Genomic DNA, 15,683 nt, shown 5'->3' on the forward strand with positions numbered 1-15,683 from the left:
GCGGCTGAGCGCCGCACGCCGTGCGGCGCGCCCGAGCCGCATGCCGTGCGGCGCCGCTCCCCGCGCGCCGCACGGCGTGCGGCGCCCGCTCTAGACAGAAAATACAAGCCTCGGCTAAACCACGCGCACGGCCGGCGCCCCCGGCACCAGCGCCGGCGCGCTCGCCGGCGCCGTCCGCAGCAGCGCGTACACCGTTGCCGCCAGCAGCACCACAAACACGGCCATCACGGCCGGGTCGCCCAGGTAGAGTGCATAACCCAGAGCGTGCTCGAAGTGACCTGCTCGCCATCGGCGACCACCGTAGCCCGGATGTGCACGCAGCGCGGCCACGGCGTCGTGCACGACGTCCTGCGGCGCCTTGAGCGGCACCGTCACGCTCTGCACCACCGGGATGTGGTCCGACTCGGTCAGCTCCGGCACCGACGTGTACGCGTGCACGCGCACGCCCGTCCCCGGCCCGTACCGCAGGTGCAGGATGCGGTCGCACCACGACGGCGTGCGCTTGCTGCTGTACGGCCGCGTCGGCGCCAGCCCCGGCGCCGGCGCCGCCGCCGGCGCGTGCTCGCTGAACTTGTACGTCGGCGGGAACAGCACCGGCGGCTCGGCCAGGCCGTAGAACGCCTTCTCGGACGCGAGGCTGTCGGTGAGCTCGTCGCACGCAAAGAAGTCCTTGTGCGCGTCGGCCGACCACGCCAGCGCGCGCTTCTCGGCAAAATCGACCCGGTAGTTGAGGTCGCCGAGCACAAACAGGTGCGTGTGCGCCGCGTACAGCCCGGCCGCGCCGTGGCCCGGCTCCGCAAACAGGTTGGCGGCCATGTCCGAGAAGTTCAGGTCGCGCGCGCCGCGCATGCCTTCGTTCGCCGCAAAGTGCGCCGCCACAAACGTGAAGTCGGCGCCGGCCGCGCCGTCCGTTGCGCCCACCGGCGTCAGCGTCAGCCGCACGCCCGCCGCGCCCTTCAGACTCGTCGCCATCGGGCCAAACGCAAACGACGACCGCCGCACGTCCGTGGCCACGTACCGCGCGCGCGCCGCCAGAAACACGACGCACGCCGTCGATCCGAGCACCTCCCGGCCGGCCGCCACGTAGCCCAGCGCGTCCAGCGCCTGCACAAACGGCTCGATGAACGGCCCGACGCTGCCAAAGAAGCACGTCTGCACCGGCGCAATCTCCTGCAGCGAGAGCACGACCACGTCCGGCGCCGGCCCGACGGCGCCGGCCCGGCCGTCTGCCCCGGCGACCGCCGCCGCCGGCCCGATCGCCCGGTCCAGCGGCCGCCGCAGGCTCTCGACGGGGTGCAGCACCTTGCCGCAGTTGTACGTGAAGAGCGCGATCGTCACTGTGGAAGCCATTCTGCCGTCAGCCGCGCCGCTTGGTCGCCTACCTGTTGTTTGTTGCCACTGGTGGTGCTGCGCGTCCTTGGGAGCCGCAGGTCGTGCGGCGGTGGCCCGTGCGCTGATCCCCCGATGCGGCGCGGCCGCAAGCGTGCGCTCCCAACACGTGCCTGCGCGTCGCGTCGCGCCGCACACTGTGCGGCTCCCAGATGCGCGCCGTCCGGACACTGGATCAATTTCGGCAGCGCGGCTCGACCCTGCCCGAAGGGCAGCCACCCTCGACGGAGTCGCCGCCGGAGGCTCGTCCACCGGCCTGCGCACGAGCCTCCGGCGGCGACTACCGCCCGCCCGGCGGCGCCCGCCCGGCCGGCGCCCCCCCCCCCCCCCGGCGCCGCCGCCGGAGGCTCGTGCGCAGGCCGGTGGACGAGCCTCCGGCGGCGACTCCGTGGAGGGTAGCTGCCTTCGGCAGTGAGCCGCGCGGTGTGCGGCGTATAGCCGCAAATAATGTATTAACCAAAGAACGCCTTGAGCGAGCGCTGGCCGGCCGGCCGCGCCGGCTTGCGGACGCCGGCCGACTTGCGCGCAGCCGTCTTTTTGGCGGCCTTGGGCGCGTTCGGGTTGGCCGCAGCCAGCACGGGCGCCTTGAGCGCGGCCAGCGACGTCAGCACGGCGTCAAGCGCGGCAAAGTCGGGCGCCGCGGCGGCGGTGACGGTGGCGGCCAGCGCCGGCGGCAGCGGTCGCACGGCGGCGGCCAGCGCCAGGCGGAGACGGGCGGCAGGGGCCGCGGCAGCAGCGGCGTCGACGACGTCTGGCGGCGCGGCCAGCGGCGGCGCGGTCAAGTCGGCAGCGCGGGCGGCCAGCGGCGGCGGCAGACAGGCGGCAGCGCGTGCGGCGCACGCGCGGACGTGCGCGACCAGCCGGTCGGTGGACAGCCGGAAGCAGGGCTCGGCGCCGCCGTCGACCGTGTCGCACACGGCCGGCAGGCCGCGCACCAGGACGGCCTCCGGCACGGCCGCCAGAGCGGGCACGGCTGCGGTCGCGAACGAGACCACGTCGGACGCGGCCAGGAACTTGTCGGCGTGGCTGGCGAGCGTGTCGAGGAGAAGCGCGTAGCCCGGCGTCGGCGTGGCCACGACCACGCGGGCGGACGCGCGCGCAGCCGCGGGCTCGATCAGCAGCGAGCCGTGGCCGTCCACTGCCGTGAGCTCGTAGAGCCGGTCGGCAGTGACCGCGTAGCGGCGGGGCGGCGCGCCGGCGTGTGGCGGCAGCCGGACGAGCTGGGCGTCAGCCGGCAGGACAAAAACGTGGGCCATGGCGGGCCGCGGCGCGGCTGGCGGCGGCTAGGGCGGGCGGCAGGCGGCAGCAGGCGGCAGCGAGCGGCAGCAGGCGGATCGAGGGCGGCAGCGGGCGGGCTGCGGCAATTGCTCGGGCGGCGTGGATCGCGGGCTGGTGCGGCGTAGCGCGTAAAAACGCGTGCACGCAAGCCACGACCCCCAGACGCACCCACGATGACCGACCTCGCGCTGCTGACAACGCCTACAAAGCCGCGAGCCGAGCGGGCGCCGGACGACGGCGCCGCGGTCGCCGTGTCGCCGGGGTTTGCCGCCGACTCGGAGTCCGAGGACGAGGGTAGGTTGTCGCCGAGCCCGCTGACGCAGACACGCTGAGGACCCAGGTCGAGGCCCTGCGCGCGCAGCTGGCCGTCGTGCAGGCCAAGCTGGCGCGCAAGACGCAGCGGCCGGCTGAGCCGCCGTCGCCGTCGCCAAAACGCAAGGTGCCGGCCAAGGTGGCCGTGCCGGCCGGATCGGACGCGGCCAAACGCGCGCGGCGCGACCGGTCGCTCGACAGGCCGTTCGACAAGCCCGAGAGACCCGACAAGCTGTTCGACAAGCACTTGGCGCAAGTCGAGATCCCGTCGACGCCGCCGAAGCGACGCGTGCTGGTGCCGGCGTCGCCGTCGCCGCAAAAGCCGGCGGCAACGGCCGAGAGCGTGGCGGCCAAACGCAAGTCGCTGGGCCTGGACCGCGGCGTGAACGCGCACGACGTGTCGCTGCGCCGGGCGCCGCGCCCGGCGATCACGTTTGCGGTGGTCCGCGAGCCGGCGGCGGCGCCTGCGGCGGCCGCGCCAGCGGCGTCGTTTGCGGAGCGGTTTATGGCGCAGCGCCGGCAGCAGCGCGACCGCGAGGAGCAGGCGGCACGGCTGCGGGAGGCACGCGTGAAGGGGTTTGGTCTGGCCGACTCGGCGGCGACGGCTACGGCGGCGGCGGCGGCGACGGCGGAAGCGGCGACGGCGCAGGACGCCGACAGCGACGACGATCTGGAAGTGGGCGCGCCGCAGCTGGCACGGCTGGCGCAGCCGGCGTCGCAGCCGGCGTCGCAGCCGCTGTCGCAGCCGGCGTCGCAGCCGGCGCCGCGGCCCGACCGGCCGGCGCTGGCGCGGTCCGCGTCGCAGCCCACGCCGCGGCCGCAGCCGGCCAGCCACACACAGGCCGCACCGCCACGACCGGCGAGCCGGGCAGCGGCGGGCGCCACGGGGTCAGCCGCCCGCGCCACGGGCGCCACGGGCGCCACGGACGCGTCGTCGTCAGCCGCACGCGCCGCCGCCACCGCCCCCGCGCGCCCGCCACCAGCCACAGACACCGACCCGACGTCCAAGCTGGCGCTGTCGTCGCGCTACACGCCCGCAGCCACTGTGGCGTCGGTCCTCGCCGACAAGGCCGTCTACACGGTCGCCAGCGTCTGCGCGGCCATCAAGCCGCCCGACTACAACCCCCCCGCGCACGCCAACTGGGTCGTCGTCGGCGCGGTCGCAACCAAGTCGCCCGTGCGCGAGACCCGCGGCCGCGGCAAGTTCTTTGTGCTGACGCTGACGGACCTGCGCGTGCAGGTCGACGTGTTTGTGCTCGGCAAGGCCTTTGAGCGGCTGTGGAAGCTGCGGGCGGGCGCAGTCGTGGCGGTGCTCAACCCCGGCGTCTACGCGCGGCCCGAGTCCGGGCTGGCGCTCAACCTGACCGAGGCCGACGACGCCGTGCTCGAGATCGGCCGCGCGCGCGACCTGGCCGCGTGCGCCGCGCGCACCAAGCTCGACCGGCCGTGCCCGGCGTGGGTCGACACGCGCCGCAGCCAGTACTGCGACTTCCACGTCGAGTCGGCCAGCCGGCGCGCGATGCGCGGCCGGCCCGAGCTCAACAAGCCCGGCGGTCCGCGGTCGCCGCGGGACCGCGACGGCCGCCGGATCTACGCCACCGGCAATGCCGTCCACGTGTGTCGCTAATGATCAATTCCGCCGCAACCGCGCGAGCTCGACGCCGGCCGCGCCGAGCGGCTCGCGCGAGACCACGGCCAGGCCGGCCTCGGCCAGCGCCGGCCAGAGCGCGCGCTCGCCGCCGTGGCGCCGCTTGTGCACGATCAGCACGGTGCCGGCGGCGCCGGCCGCGCGCGCAAGCACCGCGGCCAGCGCGCCGTACGAGTCGGGGTTGTAGGTGCAGTCGCAGGCCACGACGACGTCCCAGGCGGCGTCGACGACGGCGGCGGCAGGCGCGCCGGCCGGCGCGGCGGCGGCGGCGGCCCACTCGAGCGCGGCAAAGTCGACGGCCGCGGCCGGCGCGTTCAGGGCCATGTTGCGCCGGCAGAGCGCCTCGGCCGGGGCCTCGTCCGTCAGCAGCACGCGCGAGCCGCGGCCGGCCTGCCGGGCCAGCGCCAGCCCCGCCGTGCCGCAGCCCGCGCCGAGCTCGAGCACGCGCACCGGGCCCGCCGGCAGCACGCGCGCGCGCTCGACGTGCGCGGCCAGCGCCACGGCCGAGTCCCACACGTGCGCCATGATGCTCTCGCCGGTGGCCTCGGCGACCACGACCGGGCCCGCTCGCCGCACGACCAGCCCGGGCTCGGCGTAGACGGCCGCGCCGCGGACGACGCGCAGCGGCGCCGATCGCACGGCCAGCGCGCCCGCCAGCGCGCCCGTGCCGGCCACCGCCACCGCGACCAGGCCCGCGCCCGCCGGCACGTCCACGGCCACGCGCGCCGTGCGCCCGCCCGTCCACCGCGCCCGCGTGGCCGCCACCGGCCGGCCGCCGCCCGTCAGCAGCTCCTGCTCGGTGCCGGCCACCGCCGTCACCGCCAGCTCGCCCACGTCCTCGCAGAACGACTCGCCCAGGTCGGTCGTGACCGTCACCACGGCCGCCAGCGTCACGGCGCGGCCGCGGGCCTCTGCCGCCGGCAATTTCAGGAACCGGACGTGGAACATTGTCGTGAGAATTTGCGCCCTCGCCTCTTCACCCACCATGTCGATCCGCTCCGAGCGCGCCTGCCTCGTCTGCGGCATCGTCCGCACGTTCAACGTGAGTGCTGTGCCGGCGCCGCTGACCCCAGGCCTTTGTCGAGCAGGGCTGCCCGAACTGCGACTCGTTGCTGAGTCTGCGCAACTCCGAGGAGAACGTGCACGCCTGCACCAGTCCTTGTAAGTGATCCGCCGGGCGCACGCTGACGCCAGCCTTTGAGGGCTTTGTGGCCATGTCTTCGCCAGACGCTTCCTGGGTCGCCCGCTGGCTGCGGATCGACTCGTTCCAGTCGGGGACGTACGCGGTCAAGGTCAACGGCAAGCTGCCCGAGGACATCATCCAGTCGCTGGCGGCGCAGGGTGTGCAGTACCGGCCGCGCGACGGCAGTGTTCAGGACTAGAAATGTACGATTGATGAGTTACGAGAGATGCTGGGTGTGCGGCGGCTGCGCTGGCGTGCTGCGCGGTGAGCTGCGAGGGTGGTCGGCGTCGATGCGCCGCCTGGACGGCAGCCGGCGCCGGCCTGCGGCAGCCTGCGGGCGACAGCACGGCTGCAGACGGCCGCGCCGGGACAGCCCGCCGGACGTCGAGATGCCGCCGCGCTGCTGCGTGCGCCGCTGTCGCGCTGGGTCGGATCGCGTGCTGCCGGTTGGCCTTGTGCGCGTGTTTGCGGGAACGCCAGCACGCCAGCACGCACCGCCACGGCCGTCACCGCCACGTCCGCACCTCAGGCGCCGTGCGGCCTCGTCGCGGCTGCGAGGTGGGCGGGCCGGTAGACCCTGAACGGCTGCTTGGTAGATCACGACTGTGATCTATCAAGCGCCGTGCGTATGGGCTGTGATCCGTCTGTGCGCATGACGGCCACTGCTAGCCCGCGTAGAGTCGCACAAGTACACACGTGCAGTCATGCAACTGGCGTCTCGGCGTCTGCGAGCTACGGCGCCGCGCGGTGGTGGCTGTTCTGCGGGTAGGCTCTTACGCTGAGCTGTGCCGTGCGGCTTAACGTCTGTCCGAGGCCGGCCGCACGGCTGCCGTCGATGGGTCGCTGGCGGCTCGCGGACGGCGTTTGGCCGGCGGCGACTTTACGGAAGGTGGACGCCGTGCCGCGTATGAGCCGCATGCGCTGCGGCTCGGTGTCTGCGCGCGCTAGGCTGGACGGCGCGCGTGAGCCGTATGTAGTGCGGCTCAGTCCCGCTGCCGCCCTGCCGCAGGCGCCGCCCGGCGGTCGCGCAGGCGTGCCCGTGAGCCCCCGGCGCCGCCTCGTCGAGAGCCTTCCCGCCGGGCGTCTCGCCAGGCAAGCCGCATTCCGTGCGGCTCGGTCTACCCGCCGCCCTGTCACCGGGCAGTCGTCTCCGCGGGCCCGTCTCCGCAGCAGTCGCCGCGCAGACTCGTAGACCCCGAGGAGCGTCTGCCCCAGATGGACGCGCGCGCCGCAGCCGGCGAGCGCGCGGCAAAACGGAAACGCGCGCCGCAGCCGGTGCAGCGCGGCCGCCAACCGCGATTGGTGCCGCTGGGACATGACGCGGGTCCAGCCGGCGGACAGGAAGAGGATCAGCGCCGCAGCGGGTGCGGCGGATGAGGCGCGACGGTTGCGCCGTAAAGCAGTCGGCGTTGTGGCGACTATGCCGCATTGGGCCTGCGGCGCGACACGGGCTGGGCCAATCGCAGGGCGGCGAAAGCGCGGCCGCGGCCAAAAAGGCGGCGGAATTTTTTCTTTCCTCTACAACATCCGAGACGCACCACAATGGCTACGAGCATCCAGGCCACGCAGATCGCCAAGTACATCAAGTCCAAGCCGGCGCTGGCCAAGCTGCTGACGCCGGTGGCCGGCGCGCTGCAGAGCGCCAACGGCTACCGCAAAATGGGACTCAAGTGAGTGCGTGCCGCGGGCGTGCTGACCACAGGTTCGACGACCTCATCGCCGAGGAGAGCCCGGTGGTGCAGAAGGCCATCTCGCGCCTGCCCAAGGACGACTACTACTCGCGCGTGTTCCGCCTGCGCCGCGCGATGCAGCTCTCGCTGCAGCAGCAGATCCTGCCGAAGGACCAGTACCTGCCGGCCGAGGAGGACACGCGGTACCTGCTGCCGTACATCCTCGAGGCGCAGGCCGAGGCCAACGAGCGCGAGGAGCTGGACAACCTGGTGATCACCCGCAACAAATAGAAATACATTAGCTGTCGGACAGCGCCATGTTAGCCATGTGGAGCGCGCCGTCGCGGGTCGAGTGGCCGCCGATGAAGCCGGAGGCGTGGACAAAGACGGCGCCGGCGCCGACGACGGCGGAGAGCGCGTCGTCGCGCAGGCCGCGCCACGGCTCGGGCAGCGCGCGCCGCGAGACGAAGCTCGCGGGCGAGACCGCGACGGCCTGGATGCGCCACGACGTCTTGTCGGGGTAGAGCACGTACTGCGTGCGGCCCTCGGCGCCGAGCTCGGCCTCGAGCGCGTAGAGGTGGTCCTTCCACGGCACGAACTGCTCGAGCACGAGCACGCGCGGGTCGGCGGCCGCGGCGAGCGCGGCCTGGACGACGGCGCGGGCCGGCAGCCACGCGCGGCCGTAGTACTGCAGCTTGCCGGCGAAGACGCCGCCGATGAGCGCGGACGCGCGCTCGAAGCCGGCGAACAGCGCCTCGTCCGAGCTGTCCGCGTTCCACGCCGGGTTGAGGTCGGCGACCATCGACGGCAGCGTGATGCCGCCGGTCGCAAACGCCGGCTTGACGTCCTCCGGGTACGCGCTCTGGCCGTTGTCGTTGGCGTCGATGGCCTCGACAAACTGCCGGTACAGGTGCCCGTACACGGTCTCGACCGCGGCGTCGGCCGCGTCCACGTCCAGCGCCGTCGCGATGATCTCGCGGCCAAAGTGCTTGTACACCAGCCCGGCCGAGCTCAGCTTGGTCGCGTACTCGGGCGCGAACGTCTCGGCGAACCCGCGCTGGTGGTGGTCAAAGTGCTTGGTGCCGTCGTACACGCCGCTGACGTCGACGATGATGTCGCAGGCTTCGAGCACGTCCGGCGTCCGCGACCGGACGACCGTCGCGTCCTTGAACCGCGGCAGCATCTTGAGCATGTACACGGCCAGGGCCTCGTCCGCGTGGAACGTGCCGCTGCGGTCAGCGCCGCGGCCGGGGGACTTACTTGTGGGTGCCGATCGTCAGCGCGGTGCGCGGCTTCTTGCTGTTTTGCTCCGTCATGGTCGCTGATCTGGCCGGCGCCGGGCGCAAATTTTTAGACACACCCTCGCCCACTTACCCGGCTATCGCGAGATCTGCCGCCGCCGCGTCCGCCGCCCCCAATGCCGTCCGCGGAGCACTACCAGCGCGCGCTGGCCGCGTTTGCGGCCGGCGATCGCGGCGCCGAGCTCGTCCACGGCCGGCTCGATGGCGACGGCCCGCTGATAGGTGCGTACGCGCCGGCGCCGCTGACCCAGTCCTGGATTCGTCCTTCAACCCGCCGACGGCGGCCCACGCCGAGCTGGCCCGGCTGGCGTGCGCGCGCGAGACCGCGCCCCGGCTGCTGCTGCTGCTGGCCGTGCGCAATGCCGACAAGGGCGACGTGCCGGCGCCGCTGGCCGAGCGGCTGGCGATGATGGAGCTGCTGGCCGCGGAGTTGGCCGACGCCGGCACCGCCGCGGCCGTCGCCGTCGGCCTCACGCGCCACGCCCGGTTCGTGGACAAGGCTGCGGGCGTGGCCGAGCTGGCCGCCGGCGAGCAGGTGTACCTGGTCGGCTACGACACGGCCGTGCGGCTCCTGGACGCGAAGTACTACGACCGGCCGGTGGCGGCCGCGCTGGCCGGGTTCATGGCGCAGGCGCGGCTGGCCGTCGTCGTGCGCGACGGCGCGGACTGGCCGCCGGCCGCCGAGCAGCGCGCGCTGGCAGCGGACGTGGCCGCCGGCCGCACGGCCGCGCCGCCGGCGTGGGCCGCCCGGCTGGCCGTGATCGAGCCGGGCGCGGCCACCGGCGCCGTGTCGTCGTCGGCGGCGCGCCGCGCGCTGGCGACGGCCGCCGCCGCGGACGCCGCCGCCACCGCCGCCGCCACCGCCGGGCTGCTGCACCCGGCCGTCGCCCTCTACGCCGCCCAGCGCGGGCTCTATCGATCGTAACGGCTCGCGCCGGTTGATTAAGTACACCAAAATTAAAACAAAACCCAACGCCGGCGTCTCATGCATGCTACACGTGGCCGCGCGCGTTCCAGCTCGGCTGGCGCGAGCGCGGCGGCGGCGGCGGCGGCGCGCTCGGCACGTAGTACTGCGGGTACCCGTAGGCGTCCGGCGGCGGCGCGTATGCCGGCGGGCCTGCGGCCGGCATGTACGGCGCGCCGTAGGGCACGCGCGGGACGGCGCGGCGGGCGGCGTCGGCCTCGTGGCGGGCGCGCGCCAGCTCGCCCTCCAGCACGGCGATGTAGTTGACGGCCTTGCGCAGAATCACGGCCTTGGAGTCCTGGGTGCCGCGGCAGTGCGGGATGCTCGACTTGAGCTCGAGGAAGCCGCCGTTGATGCTCTCGCGGCGGCGCTGCTCGGACAGGATGTGGGCGACGCGGCGGGAGGCGCCCGGCGACGTGGGCGCCGGCGACGCGGCCGGCGACGCCGGCGACGTGGCCGCGACCGGCGCCCACGCCGGCGCCAGCGTCGTGTCGCGGGGGGATGTGCGGTAGCTGGCCTCGGCCTCGGGCGACGAGACGGGCGACGACGGCCCGGACGGCGCGCGCACGACCGGGTCGGACTGGCGGCGCAGCGCGGCGGCCGTGCGGGGCTCGCGCGCGCGCGACGGCGGCGACACAATGGCCTTGAGATCCATGCGGGGGGGCTCGACTGGGGGCTGCTTGTCTGCGGCTCGTCCACGGGCGTCGCTGCGGCCGCGGTGCCGGCACCAAGCTATATATAGGCGCCGTGCATGGCCCTGCCGGTCCGCGTGCCAGACCCGTAAGCGAACGCAATATGCCAAAACGCCCGAGCCTAATCGCCCGCGGACGCGAGCTAACCGGACTGAGAGCCCTGGGTGATAATCAGGCCGAAAGTAAGTTCGGCAGACGGCGTGATACCTGCGCCCGCCCCGACAGGCGGGTCGCCGGCCGCGCCCGGGCCCAGCGCGGCCGCGGCGCCGCCAGTCGCGCGGCGGCGCCGCCTGCCCGCTCGCCTGTTGGGTCGCCGGCGCCAGGCCGCGTCGGGCGGGGCCCGCGCCACGGCGGTGCGGGCGCGGCCAGGCGGCGGCCGGCCGGCGGGCTGCGGCGGCCGCGGCCGGCGGCGCGGCAGCGCCTGCGCCTGCCCGCCCCCGCGCGCGCCGGGACCGGCGCAGGCCGCGCGCAGACTCGCGGCCGGCCGTTTCGCAACCGGCGGGCGCAGCGTCACACCCAGATGAGCTGTTGAGCGCGGCTAGTTCTACTGAGGACTAGCACCGTCTTAAGCTACACTAGCGCTAGTCTGTAAGTGTAAATATGAAATTTAGCGCGCACGTAGCGGCGGTCAAATCCCGCGAAAGACGTTTTGCCGTGCAATAGAGTTTAGCGTGCAGAGCACGCGAACCTTAACCGCCCGAACTCTGTTTTTTCGCTGGCCGACCCATGGCACCGCCGCCGGCGTGCCGGGCCAGCAGGTGCCTGGCCGGGTCAGGCCGCGCGTGGCACGCGGCGCGCACGCGCGCGTGCCGCCGAGCCGGCCGGGCGCGGCCCGGCGTGCGGGCGGGCGGCAGGCGCCCGGCCGCGGCCGGCCCGGCCAGACTCGCCGCCGCGGCTGTTCCGCGCCGCCACAGGCCGCTGCGGGGCCGCCCGGCTGGACGTGAACCCGGCGGCCAGGTTGTGCGGCGCCGTTAGCGCGCACATGGGTGCAAACGAGCCGGTGCCTAGCCGCGCGAGCTCAGTGACACGCGGCCGCACATGGTGACCAGTCGGCAGGTGTAGCCGAATACGCCCAGCCCGGCCGGCCGTTCGCGCCGTACGCTCTGGCTTGGTGCCACGGCGGCGCACGGCCCTCGGAGCATGGTTCCTCCGCGGCTGGCGGAGCGCGATTGGCGCCGTTGTCTGGGGTGAAAGTAAACGACAGCCGGGGCTAGGACGAACTCTGTTGGGACGACGCCCCGTTGCTGTGGCAACGCCCGCCCGCCTGCAGCCCGCTGCCCAGTGCGGGCATCGGTGCAGCTGCCGATCCTGTCGACGCTGCTAGCGCGCCGCAGCGCGCTCGTCTGCGGCGCCATCAGGCTAGCGCGTCCCTACCGGGCTAGCGTACCGACCGTTGGTGGCAGCGCCGCACCGAAGTCGCCCTGAGCGTGCTAGCGCGCCCTAGCGCGCGCGCTAACGCTCTTTCATGCGTGTTCGGGATTCCGCCGCTGCACTTGCCGCTCTCGGCTGTTTTCTACAGAATTGGCAGCAATATGTTCGCGCGCGCGCCGGCCTGCTGCGGCCGCGCCTGCCGCCGGGCCGCTGGTCGCACGCGGCGCGTGCCAGCACGCTGGCGCGCGCAGTCCCACGCTGGTCTGGCGCCAGTGCGGGCCCGTATCGGGTGGCGGCCGTGGCGCCCTGCGATGTGCCGTCAGACCCTGCGGCCTCGCCCCGCCCGCGGCCTGGCCTGGCCGGCGACTGCCGTTGACGCGCCGCACCGCGCCTGCCACGCCGCCCGCCGCCCGCTGTGGCCGGCTGCCTCGGCCCTGCCGCGGACCCTGCCTCGGGCCCTCGCGCGGCGACTCGGCCGGCCGGCCGGCTGACGCCGTACTGCGGGGCCGGCCTTTCGGCTTCTGACCAGGTTATAGCTGCTTAATCAGGCAGCTGGCCTCCCGCACCATGTCCTAGCCCGCTTCGCCTCCTGGTCGCTCAATTCTAACGAGCGCTGAGCCGAGGTCACAGCGTCTGCCGCCAGCGCTCCGCCTGCCCGGCGACGGGCCTGCCCGGGGCCGGCCAGCCGCCGCCCGCCGCGGCCGGCACCCGCCCGATCCACTTCCCGCCCCGCAGCGTACCGCCGCCTTCCTGCCGCGGCCTGCCCGCTGCTGCCCGCTGCTGCCGCCGCGACCAGCGCTTTGCCGCTGTGGCCATGGCGCGACAAGGAGGCGACGTCGTGGCCGGTCTAATGCAGCGCTTGTGCTAGCCAATTCATGCAAACTGCCGCTACTGTACACACCTGTCCAGTTGATCTCTGCATGACCGGCGCGGCAGCGACACGTGAACCCGGCTCGGAGAAATCCGACCACGCCCACTGCGTCTTGGCGCACGATTGCACTGGCCGCCAGCGCGCGAGGCCGCCACCGCCGCCAAGTCGCGGCTGAGGTTGCCTGCCGGACGGCGCCCGCAGGCTTGTGCGGCTGGCGGCTGGGCGGGGTCGCGCCGGGCCGGCGCCGGCCGGCTGTGACTCGTGCGGCGCGTGACTCGTGACTCGTGACTGAGCCGCACGCCCTGCGGCGCCACGCCGCACGCCCTGCGGCTCAGTCGCCGCCGCCGCGCGGCCCCGACGCGGCAAGTGCCGCGCACGGGCGCCGGCACAACCGTCGCGCCGCGCGACACCTATCCGTGGTCGCCCGCCCCGACCGATTCTGTCCGCGCCCGCCCTCACCACCGCGACCCGCACGACACGCTCGACACGGTCTGGCCCGGCCCGCACGCTACGCTCGGCTGCCCCGGCCCCGGGCTTCCGCCATGGATCCGCTTCCGCTCGACTCGTGGATGGCCGCCATCCCGGACACGGTCTCGCTCGGCCAGCTCTCGCTCGCCGGCACGCACAACTCGTCCGCGTACCGAACGTCGTGTACGTCGCGCGCCGGGCACGCTGACCCCAGATCCCTCGGTGCGATGCCAGAACGTCAACGTGACTGTCCAGCTGGCCCACGGCGTGCGGTTCCTCGATCTGCGCCTGGCGCGGTCGTACCTGCCGCTGTCCCGCAGCAGCCTGCAGGTCGTCCACGGCGCGTTCCCCGTCGCTGCGTCGCACTCGGTCTCGCTCGACAAGGAGCTCGCCCGCGTGTACGCGTTCCTGCGCTCGCACCCGTCCGAGACCGTGATCGTGTCGCTCAAGGGCGAGGGCCCGTACGGCTGGCGCGAGCACGACCTCGCCCAGCTCCTCGCCCGGCACTACCTCGACCCGGCCGCGGACCGCTGGTTCCGCGAGCCACGGATTCCGGCCCTGGGCGAGTGCCGCGGCCGCGCCGTGCTCCTCCGCCGGTTCGACGCCCCGCCGGCGTTGCACGCCCGCAGCGGCTTTCCGGCCACGGACTGGCCGTACAACACGGCCGGCGAGCCCGCAGGCGGGCCGAGCTTGCTGTGCGTGCAGGACTACTGCGAGGTCAACACCCCGGCGCACGTGCAGCGCAAGATCGAGTACGTGGTCGCCCACATCGACCGCGCCGGCGCCCACGCCGGCCCGGACGCCTACTTTCTGAACTTCACCACCGGCGCCAACTTCTGGAACATGCGCTGCTGGCCGCGGGACATTGCGGCGTCGATATCGCCGGCGATCAAGGCGCGCATGGAGGCGACGCCGGGCCGATGCGGCATTCTGGTGATGGACTTTGCCGACCAGGACGACTGGTGGCTGGTGCGCAACATCGTGGCGCGCAACGTGGCGCCGCGCCCGTCCAGTGTGCCGTCGCTGGCGCCGGCGTCGCTGAGCTCGGCGTCGCTGAGCTCGGCGTCGACCGCGGCCGACGGCGACGGCGACCAGGAGAATCCGGCGCGAGGGCTGGAGCTGGAGCTGCCGCTGGAGCTGCCGGCGTGCGCAGCGACGCCGCGGCCGGCGCGGTCGCCACAGTCGCCACAGCCATCGCACTCGCCACAGCCGCCGGACGCGCCACAGCCACCGCCCGCACCGCCTGCACTGCCCGCACCGCCCGCACGCCCGCCACATCTGCCCCGCCACGCTGTACTCAAGACGCCGTGAATTATACTGTACATTGAACCATGCCCTACCGCTTGTACGGCGGCCGGGGCCCGCCCTTGTAGCCGCCCGCCCCCTGGTAGCCGCCTCGGCCCTGCTTGCCGATGGTCGGCAGTGGCCGCGCGGGCGCGATCGCCGGCGTCCGGCCGTAAGAGCTGCCAAACGCGGGGCCGCGGCCTGCCGCAGTCGCCGATCCAGGCGGCCGCGCGGCCATGCCCGGCGGCCGCGCCGGGCCGGCTGACGGTCCCGTGGCCGACCCGACCGGCCCCGCCGGCGGGCCGACAGACGGCACCGGCTTGGCACCGGCCGGTCGGGACACGTTGGTCTTGGCCACGGATGGCCCGACCATGCGCTCGATGCTGGCAAGCATGGCCTTGGCGTCGCGCTCGCTGCGCTCGCTTGCCTGCTGGTTGCGATGGAGATCCCGCAGCGTGCGGTTCATGGACGCCTTGTGCCGGCCGGACGTCTCATGCTGCGTCCGCCCGAGCTTGCTGTCTATCACGAACTGGCCGTCAGCACCGCCGCAACGCGCCATCCAGATTAGTACTCACTGTTTTGCACGGTTTGCACCAGTATTTGCCCATCCTTGGCCGCGGACGTGTGTGTTGGTGACGAGAGAAACCGCGAACGGTGGAGACGATCTGAAATTTTTTCGTTGCTTGTTTGATACCTCCCACGCCCTTGTTTGCAGCACGACAGAATGACGCCGGCAGACGGCGGCGGAGAGACGCCAACGCCTGCGACGGGATTGGACGGGCGCCGACTGGATCGGCGCGTGGACGGCGAACGGGATCGGGCGCGGGACGGCCGCGACGGCCGCGACGGCCGCGATGGCCGTGGCGGCCGCGACGACCACGGACGCGGGGGACACGAGCGGACCCGGGACCGCGAGCGGACAGGGGACCGGGACCGGGGCCAGGACCGAGACCGGGACCGGGACCGAGACCGGCGCGAGCGGACCCGGGACCGCGATCAGGACCGCGACCGGACCCGCGATCGGACCCGCGACCGGGTCCGTGACCGGGACCGGCACGACAGAGACCGCGAGCGGCGGCACGACCGCCACCGCAGCCACAGCAGCCGCCACGGACGGTCGCCGCGGCGATCCGCCAGCCCAGAGCCAGCCAAAACTGAGCCGACGGCGGAGCCATCGACAGAGCCGACGGCGGCCGCTGCGCCTGTTGCGCCCGTCGCGCCCGCGCCCGCCCGCGACAGCTGGATGCTCGGC

General features: G+C 73.8%; 11 protein-coding genes across 11 annotated transcripts; 5 read left to right on the forward strand and 6 right to left on the reverse strand.

Annotated features, from left to right (window-relative positions):
* Positions 1 to 96: 96 nt before the first annotated feature.
* Positions 97 to 1,378, reverse strand: V1510DRAFT_372359 (Endonuclease/exonuclease/phosphatase). Its single transcript, XM_066931492.1, has one exon. It carries the CDS (start codon positions 1,348 to 1,350, stop codon positions 115 to 117), a length of 1,236 nt encoding a protein of 411 aa, XP_066791479.1. The 5' UTR covers positions 1,351 to 1,378; the 3' UTR covers positions 97 to 114.
* Positions 1,379 to 1,841: 463 nt separating this feature from the next.
* On the reverse strand, positions 1,842 to 2,779 carry V1510DRAFT_427964 (ribonuclease H2, subunit B; the record flags this gene model as incomplete). Its single annotated transcript, XM_066935235.1, has 1 exon — positions 1,842 to 2,779. The coding sequence occupies exon 1, from the start codon at positions 2,643 to 2,645 to the stop codon at positions 1,842 to 1,844; it is 804 nt and encodes a 267-aa protein (XP_066791480.1). The 5' UTR covers positions 2,646 to 2,779.
* Positions 2,780 to 2,840: 61 nt separating this feature from the next.
* On the forward strand, positions 2,841 to 4,343 carry V1510DRAFT_400798 (uncharacterized protein; the record flags this gene model as incomplete). The annotated part of the gene is made up of 3 exons (XM_066931980.1): positions 2,841 to 2,961; positions 2,991 to 4,257; positions 4,322 to 4,343. The coding sequence occupies 3 exons, from the start codon at positions 2,841 to 2,843 to the stop codon at positions 4,341 to 4,343; spliced, it is 1,410 nt and encodes a 469-aa protein (XP_066791481.1).
* Positions 4,344 to 4,609: 266 nt separating this feature from the next.
* V1510DRAFT_400799 (putative methyltransferase-domain-containing protein) lies at positions 4,610 to 5,575 on the reverse strand (the record flags this gene model as incomplete). The annotated part of the gene is made up of 1 exon (XM_066931981.1): positions 4,610 to 5,575. The coding sequence occupies one exon, from the start codon at positions 5,573 to 5,575 to the stop codon at positions 4,610 to 4,612; it is 966 nt and encodes a 321-aa protein (XP_066791482.1).
* On the forward strand, positions 5,446 to 6,086 carry V1510DRAFT_410126 (Spt4/RpoE2 zinc finger-domain-containing protein). Its single transcript, XM_066932671.1, has 3 exons — positions 5,446 to 5,669; positions 5,701 to 5,788; positions 5,822 to 6,086. Exons 1-3 carry the CDS (start codon positions 5,613 to 5,615, stop codon positions 6,007 to 6,009), a joined length of 333 nt encoding a protein of 110 aa, XP_066791483.1. The 5' UTR covers positions 5,446 to 5,612; the 3' UTR covers positions 6,010 to 6,086.
* Positions 6,087 to 7,229: 1,143 nt separating this feature from the next.
* V1510DRAFT_410128 (ubiquinol-cytochrome c reductase complex 14 kDa protein) lies at positions 7,230 to 7,803 on the forward strand. Its single transcript, XM_066932672.1, has 2 exons — positions 7,230 to 7,480; positions 7,513 to 7,803. Exons 1-2 carry the CDS (start codon positions 7,353 to 7,355, stop codon positions 7,769 to 7,771), a joined length of 387 nt encoding a protein of 128 aa, XP_066791484.1. The 5' UTR covers positions 7,230 to 7,352; the 3' UTR covers positions 7,772 to 7,803.
* On the reverse strand, positions 7,755 to 8,863 carry V1510DRAFT_388624 (metal-dependent protein hydrolase). Its single transcript, XM_066931721.1, has 2 exons — positions 8,741 to 8,863; positions 7,755 to 8,709 (listed from the first exon to the last, which is right to left on the reverse strand). The coding sequence occupies exons 1-2, from the start codon at positions 8,794 to 8,796 to the stop codon at positions 7,779 to 7,781; spliced, it is 987 nt and encodes a 328-aa protein (XP_066791485.1). The 5' UTR covers positions 8,797 to 8,863; the 3' UTR covers positions 7,755 to 7,778.
* A 31-nt stretch (positions 8,864 to 8,894) lies between these two features.
* Positions 8,895 to 9,800, forward strand: V1510DRAFT_410133 (uncharacterized protein; the record flags this gene model as incomplete). The annotated part of the gene is made up of 2 exons (XM_066932673.1): positions 8,895 to 9,003; positions 9,033 to 9,800. 2 exons carry the CDS (start codon positions 8,898 to 8,900, stop codon positions 9,704 to 9,706), a joined length of 780 nt encoding a protein of 259 aa, XP_066791486.1. The 3' UTR covers positions 9,707 to 9,800.
* On the reverse strand, positions 9,774 to 10,400 carry V1510DRAFT_400804 (Myc-type, basic helix-loop-helix domain-containing protein; the record flags this gene model as incomplete). The annotated part of the gene is made up of 1 exon (XM_066931982.1): positions 9,774 to 10,400. One exon carries the CDS (start codon positions 10,398 to 10,400, stop codon positions 9,774 to 9,776), a length of 627 nt encoding a protein of 208 aa, XP_066791487.1.
* A 2,733-nt stretch (positions 10,401 to 13,133) lies between these two features.
* Positions 13,134 to 14,458, forward strand: V1510DRAFT_427971 (PLC-like phosphodiesterase; the record flags this gene model as incomplete). The annotated part of the gene is made up of 3 exons (XM_066935236.1): positions 13,134 to 13,330; positions 13,362 to 14,290; positions 14,450 to 14,458. The coding sequence occupies exons 1-3, from the start codon at positions 13,222 to 13,224 to the stop codon at positions 14,456 to 14,458; spliced, it is 1,047 nt and encodes a 348-aa protein (XP_066791488.1). The 5' UTR covers positions 13,134 to 13,221.
* Positions 14,440 to 15,240, reverse strand: V1510DRAFT_410140 (uncharacterized protein). Its single transcript, XM_066932674.1, has 2 exons — positions 15,007 to 15,240; positions 14,440 to 14,960 (listed from the first exon to the last, which is right to left on the reverse strand). Exons 1-2 carry the CDS (start codon positions 15,037 to 15,039, stop codon positions 14,484 to 14,486), a joined length of 510 nt encoding a protein of 169 aa, XP_066791489.1. The 5' UTR covers positions 15,040 to 15,240; the 3' UTR covers positions 14,440 to 14,483.
* Between the last annotated feature and the right edge of the window lie 443 nt (positions 15,241 to 15,683).

The sequence above is a fragment of the Dipodascopsis tothii genome (assembly GCF_038497935.1).
Source record: "Dipodascopsis tothii strain CBS 759.85 unplaced genomic scaffold V1510scaffold_2, whole genome shotgun sequence".
Classification (NCBI taxonomy): Eukaryota; Fungi; Ascomycota; class Lipomycetes; order Lipomycetales; family Lipomycetaceae; genus Neoaidaea; species Neoaidaea tothii.

Coding starts and splice junctions, on each gene's coding strand:
- V1510DRAFT_388624 (XM_066931721.1), bottom strand. CDS start 8,796: ATGACGGAGCAAAACAGCAAGAAGCCGCGCACCGCGCTGACGATCGGC. Junction 8,710..8,740: donor CTGACGATCGGCACCCACAA/GTAAGTCCCCCG, acceptor CGCTGACCGCAG/CGGCACGTTCCACGCGGACG.
- V1510DRAFT_372359 (XM_066931492.1), bottom strand. CDS start 1,350: ATGGCTTCCACAGTGACGATCGCGCTCTTCACGTACAACTGCGGCAAG.
- V1510DRAFT_410126 (XM_066932671.1), top strand. CDS start 5,613: ATGTCGATCCGCTCCGAGCGCGCCTGCCTCGTCTGCGGCATCGTCCGC. Junction 5,670..5,700: donor GCATCGTCCGCACGTTCAAC/GTGAGTGCTGTG, acceptor CGCTGACCCCAG/GCCTTTGTCGAGCAGGGCTG. Junction 5,789..5,821: donor GCACGCCTGCACCAGTCCTT/GTAAGTGATCCG, acceptor CGCTGACGCCAG/CCTTTGAGGGCTTTGTGGCC.
- V1510DRAFT_410128 (XM_066932672.1), top strand. CDS start 7,353: ATGGCTACGAGCATCCAGGCCACGCAGATCGCCAAGTACATCAAGTCC. Junction 7,481..7,512: donor TACCGCAAAATGGGACTCAA/GTGAGTGCGTGC, acceptor TGCTGACCACAG/GTTCGACGACCTCATCGCCG.
- V1510DRAFT_410140 (XM_066932674.1), bottom strand. CDS start 15,039: ATGGGCAAATACTGGTGCAAACCGTGCAAAACA. Junction 14,961..15,006: donor GGTGCAAACCGTGCAAAACA/GTGAGTACTAAT, acceptor GCTGACGGCCAG/TTCGTGATAGACAGCAAGCT.